Source organism: Sciurus vulgaris (genome assembly GCF_902686455.1).
Source record: "Sciurus vulgaris genome assembly, chromosome: 7".
Lineage (NCBI taxonomy): Eukaryota > Metazoa > Chordata > Mammalia > Rodentia > Sciuridae > Sciurus > Sciurus vulgaris.
Genome location: NC_136467.1, coordinates 14026150 through 14043025, shown reverse-complemented (window position 1 = coordinate 14043025; position 16876 = coordinate 14026150). Strand labels below are relative to the sequence as shown.

Sequence of the window (16876 nt, the reverse complement as noted above, 5' to 3'; positions counted from 1 at the left end):
CGAGTCGCGAAGCCCAACCCCCTTCCATCCTGCCGGTTCCACAAGTCCCAAAAGATGCTGCAGCTGGGGCGGGGCCTAAGAGGACTGGGAGCCCGCGGTCCAGCCGCACGTGGAGAGAGCCTACCACGCATGCGTGCACCCGCCACACTTTCCTCCGCCGTCCTGGGAACGGGCCTCCTGCAAGTCCCAATATCAACCAGAAAACGACTCTGGCTTGTCTGAAGATCTCTGACGGGTACAAATGATATCCAACTTTCTTCGATCGTCTCAACAAGTGGGAGTTCGGTGAGCGGCAACTCTGGTCGTCCGGGAATCCAGACTTTCCGGAAGACGAACCCTCCCCCCAGCCCTGCGGAGCCCGCCTCTCTAGGATTTAGGCGCGATCGCCTCTCCCTCCTAATTTTGCCCCTCCCCCCGCCGAATGCCTCTGCGCAGGCGCCTTTGGCGGGAGGCTGGCGACTTGGCGGGTTGGCGCTTGCGCGCTGGGGTGCCCCGCCGTTCCCTCTCGGGCGGGTGGGGCGCAACCGGCGCGGAGCAGGTAGCGGTGCATAGGTGCGCGACCCTTGCGGAGGCGGGGCCGCTTCGGCCAACCGCGCTGGCGGGAGACTGGAGCCTGCCTTTCAGGCCTTCCGGCGTGTCCGAGTGCCAAAGTCACTGTCTCCTTGCCAGTACGTTTTCGTGTATTTTCGGCTGTAGTTGTTCAGCCACCATTGATTTTTTTTTCCTGACGTTAAGTGTACTGGTTTTGTATGTACGCCTTCCTGATTTTTTCTTTCCTTCGTGGACTGAATGCAAGACTTTAGTCCTGCTCAAAAAAAAAAAATAAAATTACCACTTTCTTGAACTGAAGCCCTCTGGCCAGGTGAATGCTTTTTCTCGTGATGGCAGGAGTGGATGTAATGATTGTTAAACCTTTGCTGACAGATTGTACTGAACTTGTATTTGGACACGCGCCGAAGTGGTGAGGGTGCATTCCTTGGACTCAGTTTTGGCTCCTTCAGTGAAGCCACAGGATGTATGCTTTCAAAAAACCCGCCTTTTGCTGTTTCCCCTCCTTTGCTTCTCTGCAGTCTCAGGAAGGGAGGTTGGCAGTTGGCTTTCAGTTAGTGTTCAGGGTAATTGGTGCACACAGTTCGTGTGAAGCAGGGCCTGCATTAGGATGAGTCATGCAAGTGCTGGCTGGATCCATCTTTGCCTAAAATTTTTACAGTTAAGTCATATTGAATTTTCTTTTTTTGCATTTTCATTTTTTTAAATGTTGCATTAAAGTAATAACAATCTTGAGTACTAAGATTTCTGTTAGCCGCTTAAGTTTTGTATCAGAGGCATGTGCCTGGCCCTGGTGGTAGGTCCTGGAAATACTGGATTACAAAGACAAAAGTTCTGTCCTTCAGGAAATTGGAAAGCAATTGACAAGAATATTGTAAATATAAACCCAAGAATCATGAATGGGGAGGAGAGAGACATAGGTTAAGGACTTTGGAGGGTTGGGACAATTTCTGAGGCTTTGAACCATCATGTACATGTGGAGCTGGCAGTGCAGACATAAGCAGGTAAGACCAGAATGCCTGGCTAGAACTCACTGAGCAAGGAGAGTGGAAGAAAATGAGGCCAGAGGTAGGGAGAAGCCAGATCCTGTAGGATATTGTAGGATTCCATGTAAAATTTAGAGTTTCTTCTTTCTAAGGGGAATGTTTGGATTTTAGCACAGGAATTGTTGAGTGAATATTAAACTATATGAAGTTCTTTTATGTACTGTGCAACTAATGTTAATTCATTAATAATGTTGGCACGATTTTCATTTTATGATGGTTGTGCTTTGAAGTTAATCTTCACTGTTGGGAACTAGAACTGCAGGGTGGGAGGATTTCTGACAAACTGTCCTCACAGGGTGAGAACTTGGAAGGATTCAAAGGACCAAACTCATGAAGACTAGGATTATGTGATTCAGAAAGTCCATGTAACTTTCTCTGTTATGCTATGGAACATTTACTGGGGCCTTGGTTGTTGACTATGTTTTCACATTTTACTTCCCTCTTTGACTTTAAAATCATCATTATGCATCTTATTTATTTTCAGATATGGGCAGAGAGGACATTTCAGAATGGGCAAGGGTTCTCATTAAACTAGTTGAGTGAGCATCTGGAATATAACCTTTGGCTCTTAAGCACCTCTTACAAGTTTTGTTCAGTCCCCCCCCCGCCCCGACTGATATATTATTAGAAAAATTAAAATAACTTTAACAATATAAGGTAATATAGCCAAGCATATTTAGTTACATGTTGGCATAATTGTCCCATTCCTTTTCAGTTTATTATTTGATTTGTGCTTTGATTATTCTTAACTGATACTTGACAGGCTCATGGCACCTGTTAATATCATCAAAGCATATACCTCTTTTTTGATGCAAATCAACATCAGAGTTGTTGGATTTTAGATGCAAAATGAAGTCCCCAGAGAATTGCCCTTATTCTTGATGATCAACAGCTTTTTGCAGACCTAGTGCATACAAGACATTATGAAGTGATGTAGTGGGAATAATTGGGACATAGTATACCTACACTTCTTGCTTATGATGTGGGTTGCCTTCATAGTAGACAGTAAATACTTTTGAAAAAGTCATGAAGTGCAAGAAGGAATAAATACACAATATAAAACTATAATAGAACATTGGATGGACCAAATATATTTGAAGATACAGTGGGAAATTTTTATAGAACACAGGTTGAAGTCTATGTTAGGATAAGGGAGTAATCCATAGGACAGGGTTTCTCAACATCAGCATCATTAACATTGTAGACGAGATATTTTTTCATTTGTGGAGGCTGTGCTTTGTATTGCAGGGTGTTCAGCATCACTAGTCTGTAATTCACCTTCCCAAGGTATAATTGAAAACATTGCCAGAAATTCCCTGGGGGCTGGGGTGGGGGTGAAGCCTCCTCTGAATGAGAACCACTGCTGTGGGGATGTCTCTTGAGAGAATTGGAGGAGGGTGGTTATCTACAGTATAAGGAACAAAATGGAGGAAGCTTAAATGCAAGGGCCTTTAATTTGATGGAGCATAAAGGAGGTGGGTATGTAAAATCATCTCCCTAAAGGGGAGTACATAGTGAAGCTGGTTGCCAATCATGGATATATGGTATGCACAGTTGAGAGCTGTAGTTTTATTTGGCAGTGGGGACCTATTACGTGTTGAGCAAAGGAGTGCTGTGATCAGAGCCCCACTCTATGTACAGGAGAATCTGGTGGTTATTTGTGTGCAGCCAGCATTATACAGCATACAGGAGGATGCAGGGAGAAGTCAGGCGGCTATTAAAGTAGCCCAGGAGAAGAGTTAATTCTGGACAAGAGTGAGTGGTAAGAGAGGATTAGAGTGTTTAGAGAAGTAGGATTTAGCAGTAAACTGAATACACAGAAGAGGAATCTAAGGTGCCTAGATTTTAAATTCAAGAGAGGGAAATTGGTAGTTCCATTAATGGCAAGTTATAGATGAGTATGTTTCATCTGAAAGTTATCTTTTATATGGCTTCAAAATTCATTCAACCTAATGAATTTTGATTAATTGGTTTGGTAGGCTCTTGAAGTTGTTTTTTTATGAACAGTACACCCAATTTCTAGAAAAAATAGTTGAGGTATTACTGCTTGTAAGCATCTATTTAGCCTATTAGAGTGTAGGTCCTGAAGAGACAAGAATGGTGAAAACACAATCTTTTCTGTTAATGGACAGTGTGAGGTCTAGGTAAATATATGCTCCTTAAAATTTGGTTATGTCCCCATAAACTCATAAGTTAAAAATACCAAAGTCAAAAACATATTTCATGCACCTACCTACTGAACACCACTTCAGCAACACCATATTGTAGAATCATGGGTGGTCAGTAACCTCATAATTGTGTGGCTAGGAGCAGAAGCTCCCTGTTGCTGCCCAGCATCCCAAGAGAATATCCCATTAAAATCCTGCAGAAGTCCAACCATCTTGGGCTGGGGACGAACTGACTCTCCTTTTCCATTCCTTATTATACACACACTCTTGTCTTTAATAAAACTAGATATAAAATAGTTTACTACTTTGAAATGACTGTTGCCATACACACATTATGGTATCTTAGTCTGTTTGCACCTCTGTAACAATATCACGTGATATCTACTGTCACACTTCTATTATTTTACATTTTAAGCTTCTCAAAGAAATTTTTGATTAAATATTTTAAGTATTTTACATAAAACAAATGACTTCATTCGCTTGTACAGAAGAATGCAAGATTTACAACAGCAGTCATGATTATGTATGTTTATTAATACATTGAGGGAGGTCTACATTAATTATGCATTAAGAATATGCATATTACTTCCCATTGTAAAAACTTTTTTTTAAGAATACTGGTGAGTAAGCACAATTGATGTGCTATAGAATTTTCCTAAGCTCATAAAATAATGACAAATCAACCTAAACTTTTTTTGGAAATAATTTCAAGTAAAGATTCATAATCTGCATAGTCCTTCAGTGACTGTATAAGTTCATCCAGTAGATAATCTCCTTGCATAAAAGTCTCAAGATTGTGCAGTGATTTGTTTATTCTGTGATCTGTAACTCGGTTCTGTGGAAAATTATATGTTCTTATTTTCTCTGATCTTCCTTTAGTTCCAACCTACACATGTATAAAAAAAGATATGAGATACAATTAGATTCAGGAAAACTTAAACATTTAACTTAGATTAAATTCTTGATTTATAATGTAAGTCACAATGCAAAACCAAGTTTTAACATGTTGAATGTCCACATGACATAGGATGTGATAAAGAAAAAAGAATGTGGGCTTTAAAGTCATAAAGATTGATATTTGAATTCTGGCTTTGCCACTTCGGTGCTCTCATTTCAGGAAATAGATTTAAACTCTAAACTTTAATTTTCCCACATGAAAAACACAGATGAATTTTATCTACAACACAGTGATGTTGTGTATACGTAATCTCTGTGAATTAATGCAGCCATCTTGAGTGGCGACAAGATGAAATGCACACACTGAGGAAGTCTTAAAAGGGCTCTGTAAAAGCAAATAGGAAGAAAAGTTCACTTTGCAGGAATTTAAAAAAAAATTTTTGTGGTACGAGGGATTGAACCCAGAGTTCCTTCACAAACAATGAGCCACATCCCAGCCCTTTTAACTTTTTAGTGTTAGACAGGGTCTCAGTAAGTTGCTCAGGGCCTTGATAAATTGCTGAGGCTGGCCTTGAACTTGAGATCTTCCTGCCTCAGCCTTCCCAGGGGATTAAAGGTGTGTTCCACAATAGTTGGCTCTCAAGGGGTTAAAGATTAAAGGGAGTGGGGACTCATTATATCTTTTTTTAGTAACTTTGACAAAAAAGTCTGAGAAAAATGCCTCTGAATATAGAAGGCAGGGGTGCAAGATTACTATAATACAAGTAGGACTTCCTCAGTCAACCTACTTGAATTGTTTTCTACTTTTGACAAATACATGGAAAGAGTGGACATACAAAAACTCAGTTATATAAAACATTTTTATCCTGTGGAAACATGTTTTAAATTGACTTTTACCTGAATCTTCCTCGCACTGTATCTCCTGCTTATTTCTTCCTCTAGACGCATATTGTACAGCTTTGCCCGTAACTTTTTCATAGCCATCTCTCTATTTTTCAGTTGAGACCTTTCTTGTTGACATTCAGAAACAACACCTGAATAGTGTTATGAGAATTAGAGAGTTTTAATAGAAAAATCTTCTTATTATCAAGGAATACTCCTTTTCCTTCTCATTCTTCTTCCTTTATGAGGGGGAGAAAAACAGGACTCTAAAATAAAAGGGAGACTTTAAACTTAAATAGCTTTTTAAAATTTATCAGAAAAACTGAAATTTAAGTCTGAGCTATAGCCAAGGGTATTTCCATATTGAAGGCATATATAATTAAACAATAAATATAAACCATTTAATAGATTGTTTTCTTATATCCTCAGCTAACTTCTATACTTTTGAAAAAATAACACTTATAGAAACAAAGATATACAGAAGTTAAAATCATAACACTATTAATGTTTTTGAGAATATCTTTTTTCCCATTACTGTTTACACTTGACCTTGAAATTTAATAGGAGGACATTCCCATATTAAAAAGAACAAAAACATAACCCAGCACTCCCATCAGTCACTTCTGATTAATGGGAAATATGCCTATTTGAGATCAGTTAGAGGTTCCTATATTCTTTCTAAACAGTTGAGGTCTACTAACCCCTATACTCTTTATCACATGTAAATCTGTGTAGTAACATCAGTAAAACACACTTAATTCTACTTGGTAAGGATAGTGGAGACTTAAAGATTTAGATACAGTCCCCTTGCCTAATTATCTAGAATCAGAACCCTTACAATGATCTCAATGGGAAGAAGACCCCAAAATTATATTCAAAACTTCACATGCATATGTTTCTGGGTAAGGGGGTCAAATGCTTTCATTTTCCCAAAGGAATCCATGTTGCCCTTTCCCCAAAAAGACTCAAGAACCAGTGAGTAAGAGCATTTCCTATATGTAACCTGTGATAATTACTTCACAGTAATCATTTTCTTAAATATCTAAGAATATTAAGTATAATTTTCAGAATGCCATTTAGAAAGACTACATACTTTCTCTTCATAGGCACTAATACGGAAATTCCCTGAGTTCATCAGAACTCCTCCTTTTCCTGGCTTTGTAATTATCTTGCAGAGCATCATGTGCAGATTCTAAATCAAGTAATTAATAACGATCCTAAATAGTATATATTCCTTGGGTGACTGAGGGTCTGTTTCAGTGGAAAATGAGTCAAGTCCTTCAGAAAGTGACTCTTAATTCAGTTTTATGTTGAAGAAATAAGTACACACCTGTTGGAAGATGAACGATCCGGACAGCACTGTCCGTGGTATTTACATGCTGACCCCCAGCTCCACTGGCTCGCTTAGTATCTATTCTCAAATCTTTAGGATCAATCACCAGATTAATCTATACATACAAAGAGAAGTTTAAAAGATTTTTAAAACTTATGTGTACAACTATATAAAGGGAAGGTTGAACCATTTATAAATACATGTCATGTAAAGAATTCATAAGATTTAAAAAGTTTAAGAATAGAAAGTAATTGGAATGATGCTATTTTTAGACTTGTTTGTTTGTTTAAGAAGAGTAGGGAATCTAAGCATAATACAGAACAAAAACAAACCCTTCCTAATCCTCAAAAACTGGGCTTGGTTTCTCTGGAAATTATTCCCTTTTTCCCCACATGAACAGCAAAACTTAGCTACTATTAGTGGTGTGTGAATATAAGCTACAATGAGATTCATAGACTATTTCTGAGTTCAAAAAGACTAGCAGAGGGGGGAAAATTGCTAGCTTGAATGCAGGGTATTTCAGACAGGGAAATGGAAACGGCAAAGGCCAGGACTCCAAGAGTATTAAGAGTATAGACTCAGTGGATACACTGGGATCTCACATCAGGATAACACTTGGTCCTGGGAGTCACTGTAAGAAGCACTAAGTTTAAAAAGTTCCAGGAACTATGAATTGCTCTATGGAATGTCCACAATCTTGGCAGTAAGAATCTCACCATTCCCCCCATGTCTCCCTACATAACTCTAAGAGTTGCTAGAAGTGTCAGATGATATATGGACCTCAGTCTCCCATCATTTCCTGAAAGCACCTACCATCTCCAAGATCTCAAACCAAAGTGATTAATACCTGGGTGTGACTCCTGCTGCTCATTCTACTTTACTTTCTCCCTTAACTGTTCATCTATGCTTCATACAAATATGAGAACTAAAGAAACTCCATTAACCCTATTTATATACAGCAAAACCACACTTTTTCTCTAATAAACAGAAACCATCCATTAAATTTCTTTCTCAAATTATATCTCATTTTGAAAAATGTCGAAAACAGCACAAATTAAGCAAAACAAATACTACACTAGATGGAAAATTAACTTTGTAAGAATAATACTCATTATGAACACTATAACAGTGTTTCAATTTTAATGTGATTGAGCCATAAAGTAGCAATTATATTAACTTAATACCCTTGTTCTAATATCCGGGGATCCAGTCACACAAAGCAAAATTATTACTAAGGCTATCAAACCATATTTAAATTGGTTAGTATTATTTTACCTACAGAGATGGTCTCACAATGTATATTTTAGTGGTAGAAATAAATTGATAATGCAAGAATGGATCATTTATAAATCTTTAGTTCTTACCATCTGCTGTAAAACTACAGATTTTGAACTAAGAATCTATTGATTCTCAGAATTAACTCAAAAGATGTGAGGAAGGCCAAATGATAAGAGATAACACTCAATTGAGTAAACTTTTGAATGTTACTGGGGAGTACAGGGGTACTATTTGCTAGAAAAGAGGGAGATATTAGCCTTACCTCAGTGGGCTGGGGTAATATTGCCACTGTCATGGTGCTAGTATGGATGCGGCCTTGCTTCTCTGTCTTTGGCACTCTCTGTACTCTATGCACTCCCCCTTCAAATTTCATGTGTTTATAGGCTTCTGAACCGCTAATGCTGGCAGATGCATGTCTAAGGCCACCTTGAAAGTACAGGGAAAACAGGTTCTTTTTATTATTCCTGAGATTTATAAGTAACTGACCATTACATCTACTACCTTGAAATATATTTAAAAGAACCACAAAAAATTATAAGTAGAGATTGCAGATACATTCACTTTGGCAAGTGTATTGATACTTAGCATTTTCACATTTCTTTATTACTTACAATGACTAAACTATAAAGCATTTACAGTGCTACTGAACTGACATCAATGAAACATGTTGAAAGACTGCTCTTAGAGACCATTAGTCATTCAGTCCTTAATACTGAATGAATATCCATTAGATTGTATAGGCTATTTCAAAATTGGTATGCTTATATTCAAAATTATTAGGTAAATGATGAGCATAAAACAGCTTAAGACATCCTAACAAGTAAGTTTCTAAAGCCCAGTCATGGTCTTGCCAACTCTTTTTCTAGGGCCCAGGTAGATAAGTAAAATAATACTACATTGCACCCACCAAAATAATTTGAACAATTTTACTGACCTATTTCACTTGGAAAGTATTCCAGGGTTTCAAAATGCCATCTTTTATATGCAGCATACTGCTGATACATATCAAACATCTCCGAAGTAAATAACATTGCCTCCTGACCCCCAACTCCTGCAGTTACCTCCAGAATCAAATCATTTTCATCAGTTTCTTCTGAGGGAACCAAAAGTAAGACAATCTGTAAACATAAAAATATTATCCCTCCTATAATTGAGAATTCTCTGACACTTAGTAACAACAAAAAGAAAAGCTAAATGATTAGAGTATTTTAAGTATTCAATGCAAGTTTCTCTAAGCAAAGAATTGCTGAGTACTATTCAACCATCTTGCAAATTAGAACTATATAATCCATCACTTCCATGAAATATCAATGTTATAACTATAATAAATGTTATAAAATTCATATTAAACTTACTGGCTTGATTTTATTTCTCCTTAGAAATCTTATATGCTTTCAGTTCCCTATTCAGTTATTAAGAATTAGGTGCTCATTGTGAGCAGGATATTAGGCAAAAGAAGATTCTAGTTCAAGTCTTGAATAGTAAAGCCTAGAGTAGAAGAAAAACAAAAGGATTCAAATTGCATTTGTGGATTTATATGAAGAGAAAGCTTGTCATTTTGCAAGTCTAGACGGGCACTCTGTAGTACGAGGGGCACGAAGATAAAAACCCTCTTGCCCCTGAGGTGCTCCCAGTCTGCCATCACTTTCATAACCTCTTCTACCCACTGTCCGTTCCTAACCCCTTAAAATAACAATAGCGGAAATATTTCATTACTTTTCCAGAAAATGCTAATACTGAGACATTTGTCTTTTTGTGAGAGCTCTACAATCCTTTTGGTATGAAAAGAGGACCATACAAAGTATGTCTTTTCCTGCTTTAAAAAGCAGTTTGTTGATAGTGGTAATCATTTCATAATGAATGTATTGAATACCTTCAGTAAATAAAAATTTTGTCAATTACAACTCAATCAGATGAAAAAATTAGGTTAAAAAGCTTATTATAAATAGTAAAAAGTTAGTTACTTCTTGATTTTATTATAAACCTCTAATAAAATACATAGGAAGTAATGACACGCAATTTATTCTTTATACCAATACTGTACCTGATGCTTCAACTGGGCTATTTCTTTTTGACACAAAGTTATTTCATTCTCTGCAAGCTTCCTTAAATCTTCATTCTCATCTAAGAAAAAAAAGGCAGCAAGTGAGTTTTTCTTAACTTCATATTAAACTGCCAACAAGTCTTCAGGATAACAGGAAGTCTTCGGGAAAAATAAAATGTCTAGCTTGTGGTTTTAATAATTACATTAAAAGCATTTGTACACTAGTTTTCATAAACATGCAGCTGTGAGAAAACAAATTTTTCCTTTTCTGATGATGAAAGTGTAAGTTAAACTAAAACTAAAAAGTGCCTATAGGAAAGAAATAGTTAAACTTTTCTATAATTTCATCCCCATAAAATTGTCACATTAATAATCAAACTTCTAGTTTTTCAACTTAGACTGTACAATAACAAATGAATACATTTAGCAAGTTCAGAAAACCAGAAGAGGAACAGAAGGTTCTACCACTTAAACCAAAACTGGATCAAAAAGTAGGAAGTTACTGTCTTAGTAAATATTTCCTTATCACAAATAAGTATTCCTGCTTAACTTTTACATGAAATGCTCCTGTTTCTCTGGCTTTACCCTTCTGGTTTCATCTTTGAGTTTTTATTTTTGACCAACAAAACATACTTCCTCATTTATTCTATAAATAATCACACAGCCTACAAAAGGAGAGACGGGGACATTTTTTAGCCATTATCAATTGTTCTTTCTGTGAAAGATCAAACTCTTAGAGAGTATCTGTATGCTTATCTATTAAGGACCAACCTTGCTGGGGACTGGGATAGAAAGAATGTAAGACGATTACCCTTAGGGCAGGGTTACACATCATTTTAGTCTCTTCATACTTTTCTAGAGGAGAAAAAACTCATCAATAATAACTTAAAGCACCATATGACACCTATTCTATGCTCCTACCACAGCATATTTCCCAATTTGGTACATCTGTTCTTAGTGATCACTTTTGTCTTTAATTCCTTCTCTTGATCCACCTGACATCCACTTGCTTACCCTTCAAGATCCATTTAAATGCCAGTTTTTGCTTTTATTACACTCTGCTCTTTAATACAGAAATAAAACATTCATCCACTTGTTTTTACTTAACATCTTAAACTTCTCTTTCTCATTAAGCTGTAAGCTCCTAAAAGGTTGTTCCACAATTTTTTTTTTTTTTTTTTTTTTTTTTTTTGTATTTAGTGGGGTCTGACCTCTGACACAGTAATAACTCAGGACTTCCTCCTGAATGACATTTTCTGTAAGCAGCATTTTCTAAGTCTGTTAACATCTCTAAGTTCGATTTTTAAAATACCTCTTAAATCCACTTGGATTTTAAGATTGGCTTGTTATGGAACCAATTTTTCCCCAAGGTATTTTTCTCAATACCATTTATTAATTCTTATAAAAGAAGTGACATGCTGTTTTTCTCCTAAATAAGTTAGGCTCTTCTTAACTTTCACACTTGCATTAGCCTCCCTTTTCGTGGCATCTTCAATCCCATTCCAGGCTGACTTTTAAATTGCCACACATCAGGCTTCCTAAGGGACAAAGTCAACTCTATTATTTGCATCCCAATCTAAAAGCTTCTGCTGGTTCCTTCTGCCAACAGGATAAATCAACCTCTTAGATGAGTATCTTATCTCCTTTACAAAATGCAGGTTCCAACTTGCCATTCCCCTTACCTCTCTTCTTTGATGAACAAGAGTACAATGATTAAAAGAATGAGATTTGTAGTGAATCCAATCCCAACTCCACCCCGTATAAGCTGTGTTGTTTTTAACCTTAATGCCTCAGGTTCCTCTTCTGTCACATGGGGTTCACAGTACCCACCTCGTAGTTTGTGTGAATTGGATGAATTAATACATAAAGAGAGCTCAGCAAAGCTTGGAGCATGGTAAGGGATCGATAAACTATTATACTATTAACGGGCAGGCTCTTACACCTCTGCAACAGCAACAAATTCTTCGCTTGGATTTTTATTCATCTATATATATCTGTTCTCATATATCAACTGTATAATTAATTCTGTGTCCCTCAAGAAACTGCAACCCTCTCTAGAACCTTGCCACCCAAAATGTGGCTCACGGACCAGCACCTTGGCATCCCTGGGAGCTGGTAGCAATGCAGCAACTTTTAAGCCCATTGCAGATTCGACTGCGCGGGAACCACCTGAGAAACTACAGAAAGTACACATCCCTAGATTTAAGACTGAATCACAAGTCGCAGCGCTCTTCACACGACTGCGGACCGTGTTCCTACGACGGCGGAACGCCGGTCCGGAGCCCATCGCTGGTAGGGTGCCTTGTTTGTCCTTGCTTAGGAGAGGACTCCTGCCAGAGAACAGGCAACACAGAAACGTCAACCTCTGTAAAGGCGGGCGGAGCACTGGCAAGGGAGCACGAGAGCGCCAGGAAGAACGAGGAAAGAACTCACTCAGGATGTCTCGACCTCTCATGCAGAACAAGAGGCTGAAAATGGATATAAAGCTCCAAACCCGGTAGCGGGGACACCCGGCCAGCGGCTTAACGGAAAGGGCAAACGAGGAGTGCTCCCCTGGCGCGGCCCTCACCGTGCAGCAAGGGCTCGGTCTCCCGCAGTTCCCGCTCCTTCTCGCTCAGGAGTTTGGTGGCCGCTACCAGCTCTGGCCCCCGATATCGTAACTGGGCTTCTGACCCTGCCTGACGCTCGAGGAAGGTCCGTAAGGGCCCGCCGCGGGCCAACAGCTCCTCCAGGGGCGGGCTACTGCAGCTCAGGGGCCGGCGGGCTGCACCAACAGCCCGCCCAGCCCACAGACGACGGGCAGCGCCCCACAGAAGTCCGCCCCGCATCGCGGGCCCGAGACCGCCAGGCCCATCGGAACCGGAAGTTCCGGACAGAGGAGGTCTCGCGATACTGGACCGAGGCGAAGAAGTAGGGGCGAAGAGCTGGCCACACCCCTTCAAGCGCACATGCAGGTTTTAAAAGGTTTTCCGGAAGCTCTCGTGAGAACTTCCGGGCGACCGTGGGAAAGCTGCAAGGTTCATGAGGGCCAAAATTGAGGGGGCGTGGTGGAGAGCTGCGGGGGCGGAGCTGTCCTTGAGGGGCGGGACGGAGAGCAGCTGGGGCGGGGCGGGGCGCGCCAGGGGCGGGGCTGCCCCTTTTCCACGCCCCGAGTCGGGAACGCCTCCTCGCAGGGAGTGTGGGAATAAACTGCCTAAGACTAGGTATGGCTGGGTGCTTTTACAGAAAACCTCTCTTGCCTTGTGTCTCCTACGTAATTACCTTGGTTTCAAATGACCTCTCTCAGTTGCCTATCCTCACTTAGTTATCGTGTTTTTGTTTTAATGCAGTTGCCTGAATTCTGGACTGTGGCCACTACGTAGCTACACAACGCAGCCCTGAGACCATCTGCCTGGCGGGGTGTGCAGCTCCGCGGAAGAGCATTTAAGAGCCTTGGGAGGCCCTGGTGGCATCCCCAGCTCCGCGCACAGGAAAAACCGCCTCCGGTGGCCCGGTGCTTCTTACTTCCAGGAAATTTGCACATAGGACCCGGGAATACTGAAGTTTATTGGTATATTGCTTGCGATTTTAGAAAACACTTATTCACAGCCCACCAGAGAAAAGGATATGAGAGACTAAATACAACCAAGACAACCCTGGGAATGCCAAGGTGAAATGCTCAGTCAGGGATCCCCCTCCATCTAACTGGGTCGGGCAGCGTCCCCTTGATGATTTTTCGTTTTTGAGATGACTTACTTGAAATAGCATTCTTATTATTTTTCTCAAAAAAGAAGAAAGAAATGGTAGATCATAGAGTGGTTAACAAAGTTGAAATATACTTCAGTCATCAAACAAAAACTGTTAAAGTATAACTTTCTTTCAGAAAATGAACTTGGAGCCTGGAGATGTAGCTCACTGGTAGAGCACTTGTCTCGTATGCCCAAGGCCCTGGGTTCATCCTGAGTACTGCAAAAACAAAACAAAACAAAAAACCCAATAATTTGCATTTTTCCATTGCCTTTATCTCCTAGCACTACATAAAATGGTAAATGAAATGACTCTTCAAATAATGGAATGCAAAAATAGCTTTGCTACTTAAAAGCTACAATTAATTAATAATTCTTTCACTTTGTATAGTCAAGGTACATTACTTTATAAGATTGTCTTGCTGTAAGATGGTGTTTAAAATCTTATTTTAATGTTGATCTGAGAATAGAATGGAACAGTCAGTTTGTTTGTACCCCTGTTAGGAGCAGTTATTTCCTAACTTGAAACTCAACCTTGATTTTATTTTTTAACCAAAGAAATAAATGGGAGTAATTTGAGCTCAACATGATAAATCTCTCAGCTGAATTCTCAAAATTATTTCAAGATTATATTTTGTCACTTATAAAAGGTACAAAATTGCAATAAGCAATAACCTTACAGAACAATGTAATGAATCCAGCCAGAATTTATTTTTCCTTAGATGCATAAGCAATTTAAGCAACACATGTGTACCCTTTATTCCTGTAGTGTTATACCAATGAGGAAACAGTAACTTGTCAAAGATACATTGGGTGAATTCTTTATTAATTCAAAAACATTTTAGGAAAGTGTAATGCTTATGCATTTTACAATGATATATCCATAGGTTTCCACAACATAGTTAAATGAAAACAGCTGTTTGATTTATTTTGAAACTTCAAATGTATTTAGTTTGAGACTTCTGGATTTTCTTACATTGTTGTCATGCTCAAATTCTATTACATGGTGAAAATTCTAGCATTTGGGGGAAGTCTACTATTGTACATAGGTAAAATGATAAAATAGATTCAAGGAAAGGGGAATAAAAATTCAGAATAATTTAAATTGGAAAAATAATCTTGATTATCTATGCAATTGATGAGTAACCACAGTTATTTTGGCATTGCAAAATAACCAAGTGTGGTGCCTTTTAAGATGTATTCATGCACTCAAAACTTTGTAGTCCACTAATAAATATTGGTGGAGTCCAAAATATGGATGTAGATTACTAAATATAATGAACATGGTGGTAAGAAATTATACACATTCAATATGATAAATTTTATAGAATCAAACACATTAAAATTCTTTTTAGTATTTAGCAAACATCTTAAAATCATATACAAGAAACAGTGTATTTATGACAAATAGGTAAAGCCAGGGGTGGAAATTTCAAGTCTTTTACAGTATTTCAATATTGTGTACATTGATCAGTGGAGGGCATATAGAAAAGCACTAAGCAAAATGATTCCCAATTTAAATTACCCCTTATTACAATTAATAAGATTAAGATCTTTAATATCCAAAATATGCAGAGGAATAAGATAATTGCACAGGTAGTTCAAGGAAAAAAATTTACTTTCACCTATTATGCAAAAATTCAAGGTAACACTGTTTTAGTTTTATTCTCCCATTTTATTTTCCAGTTCATTGTATTCATACCATTGGTCAGTCATCCTTTAATGAACCTAATATTAGTATTGAGAAACCCACTCAGAATTTTTTTTAAGCTCAGTGTAAATGTCCACTAAATTTTCCTCCAATACAACCTTGTAAAAATGTATTACTTTATAGTGGAGAAACCTAACAAGAAGTCCCTCACCTCAGGTGATCAAGGTCAACATCAACAGCTAAGAAGATCCCAAAGTTTGAGAAAGTCTCACAGCAAGAGGAGTCATGACCATGGCATTCGCCTTTGGTATCATGGAACAAGAATGGTACTTTCTCTCTGGTACTCCTTCCCCAAACCATAACTACTCTCTAATCTTGGAAAAGCATCAGACAATCACAACAGAGGAACAGTCTGCAAAATGCCTGACCAATACTCTTCAAAACTGTCAAGGTCGGAAACAGGGAAAGATGTAAAAACCCAGCTAAGAGGAGCCTAAGGAGACATCTCAACTAAATGTGATAGAGTATGGTAAATGAGATCCAGGGACAGAAAAAGACAAAAAAAAAGGAAATCTAAACATAGACTTAATCAATAATATTAATTGACGAATAACTAATACCCTATGGTGTGATGTATTTGAAGACTTTTTTTTTCTTTATACTATCTTTGCAACGGAAAATTTGCAGAGATGTAAATCTAAAATTATTCAAAAAAAGATTTAATGAAAAGTTTTCGGAACGCATAACAACTCTTTTCATAAGTTTATGGTAAAATTGTTAAAGAGAATCATACTACTCTAAAACTAAAATGTCTGTTATGGTCAGTCTCTCATTAAGTTAGTTTATCTCTATCATCCATTTAGATATTTGGTAAATGACTTGATATTTTTATTATTCCTATCCTTGAGAATATAGTTTTTATTTCCATTATGTATGTGTGTCTATATATAAACACATAGATATGGTACATGTGTGTAGATATATATACACATATATATATAACTGCGTGTGTGTGTATATACATATATAGCTATGTATATATACACGCATACATTATCTGTGTATATGTATGATTGAAGAAATTTTTCTAGATTTATAGATATGGTGGGAAATTGTTGAAATGAAAATAGTGATTTTGAATCATTATTGAATTAAACAATAACATTTTTATGACCTTCCATCTTAAGCTTGGATTTTTTTTGATAATTAATCAGATTTTTAAAAAGTATGTTTTGTAAAAACCAAACCAAAAAAAAAAAAAAAAAAAACAACAAAAAAAAAAAAACCTACAGATAGTCCTGAA

At 37.9% G+C, this 16876-nt stretch overlaps 1 protein-coding gene and 1 long non-coding RNA gene across 9 annotated transcripts; one reads left to right on the top strand and one right to left on the bottom strand.

Annotated features, from left to right (window-relative positions):
* The first annotated feature begins 147 nt into the window (after window positions 1-147).
* LOC306665237 lies at window positions 148-16796 on the top strand. Its single transcript, XR_013764951.1, has 2 exons — window positions 148-285; window positions 13527-16796. It is a non-coding gene; the product is annotated as an uncharacterized lncRNA (long non-coding RNA).
* MTRF1L (mitochondrial translation release factor 1 like) lies at window positions 4428-13163 on the bottom strand. 8 transcript variants are annotated; one of them, XM_079146573.1, is made up of 8 exons: window positions 12767-13163; window positions 10969-11052; window positions 10198-10277; window positions 9088-9271; window positions 8416-8579; window positions 6873-6990; window positions 5558-5694; window positions 4428-4649 (listed from the first exon to the last, which is right to left on the bottom strand). In XM_079146573.1, the coding sequence occupies exons 1-8, from the start codon at window positions 13023-13025 to the stop codon at window positions 4443-4445; spliced, it is 1233 nt and encodes a 410-aa protein (XP_079002699.1). In that variant the 5' UTR covers window positions 13026-13163; the 3' UTR covers window positions 4428-4442. The 8 variants fall into 8 exon arrangements, with proteins under 8 accessions (XP_079002699.1, XP_079002702.1, XP_079002704.1 ...); XM_079146576.1 differs by having other exon boundaries at window positions 11009-11052; window positions 12767-12862; XM_079146578.1 differs by having other exon boundaries at window positions 9088-9246; window positions 11009-11052; window positions 12767-12862.
* Window positions 16797-16876: the final 80 nt, after the last annotated feature.

What these genes read in the sequence shown, in the direction of transcription:
- MTRF1L (XM_079146573.1), bottom strand. Translation starts at nt 13,025, where the DNA reads ATGCGGGGCGGACTTCTGTGGGGCGCTGCCCGTCGTCTGTGGGCTGGG. An exon ending in CTATCCCAGTCCCCAGCAAG is followed by an intron (nt 10,278 to 10,968) that starts GTTGGTCCTTAA and finishes TTTTTTTCTTAG; the next exon opens with ATGAGAATGAAGATTTAAGG. An exon ending in ATACTTTCCAAGTGAAATAG is followed by an intron (nt 8,580 to 9,087) that starts GTCAGTAAAATT and finishes TGTACTTTCAAG; the next exon opens with GTGGCCTTAGACATGCATCT.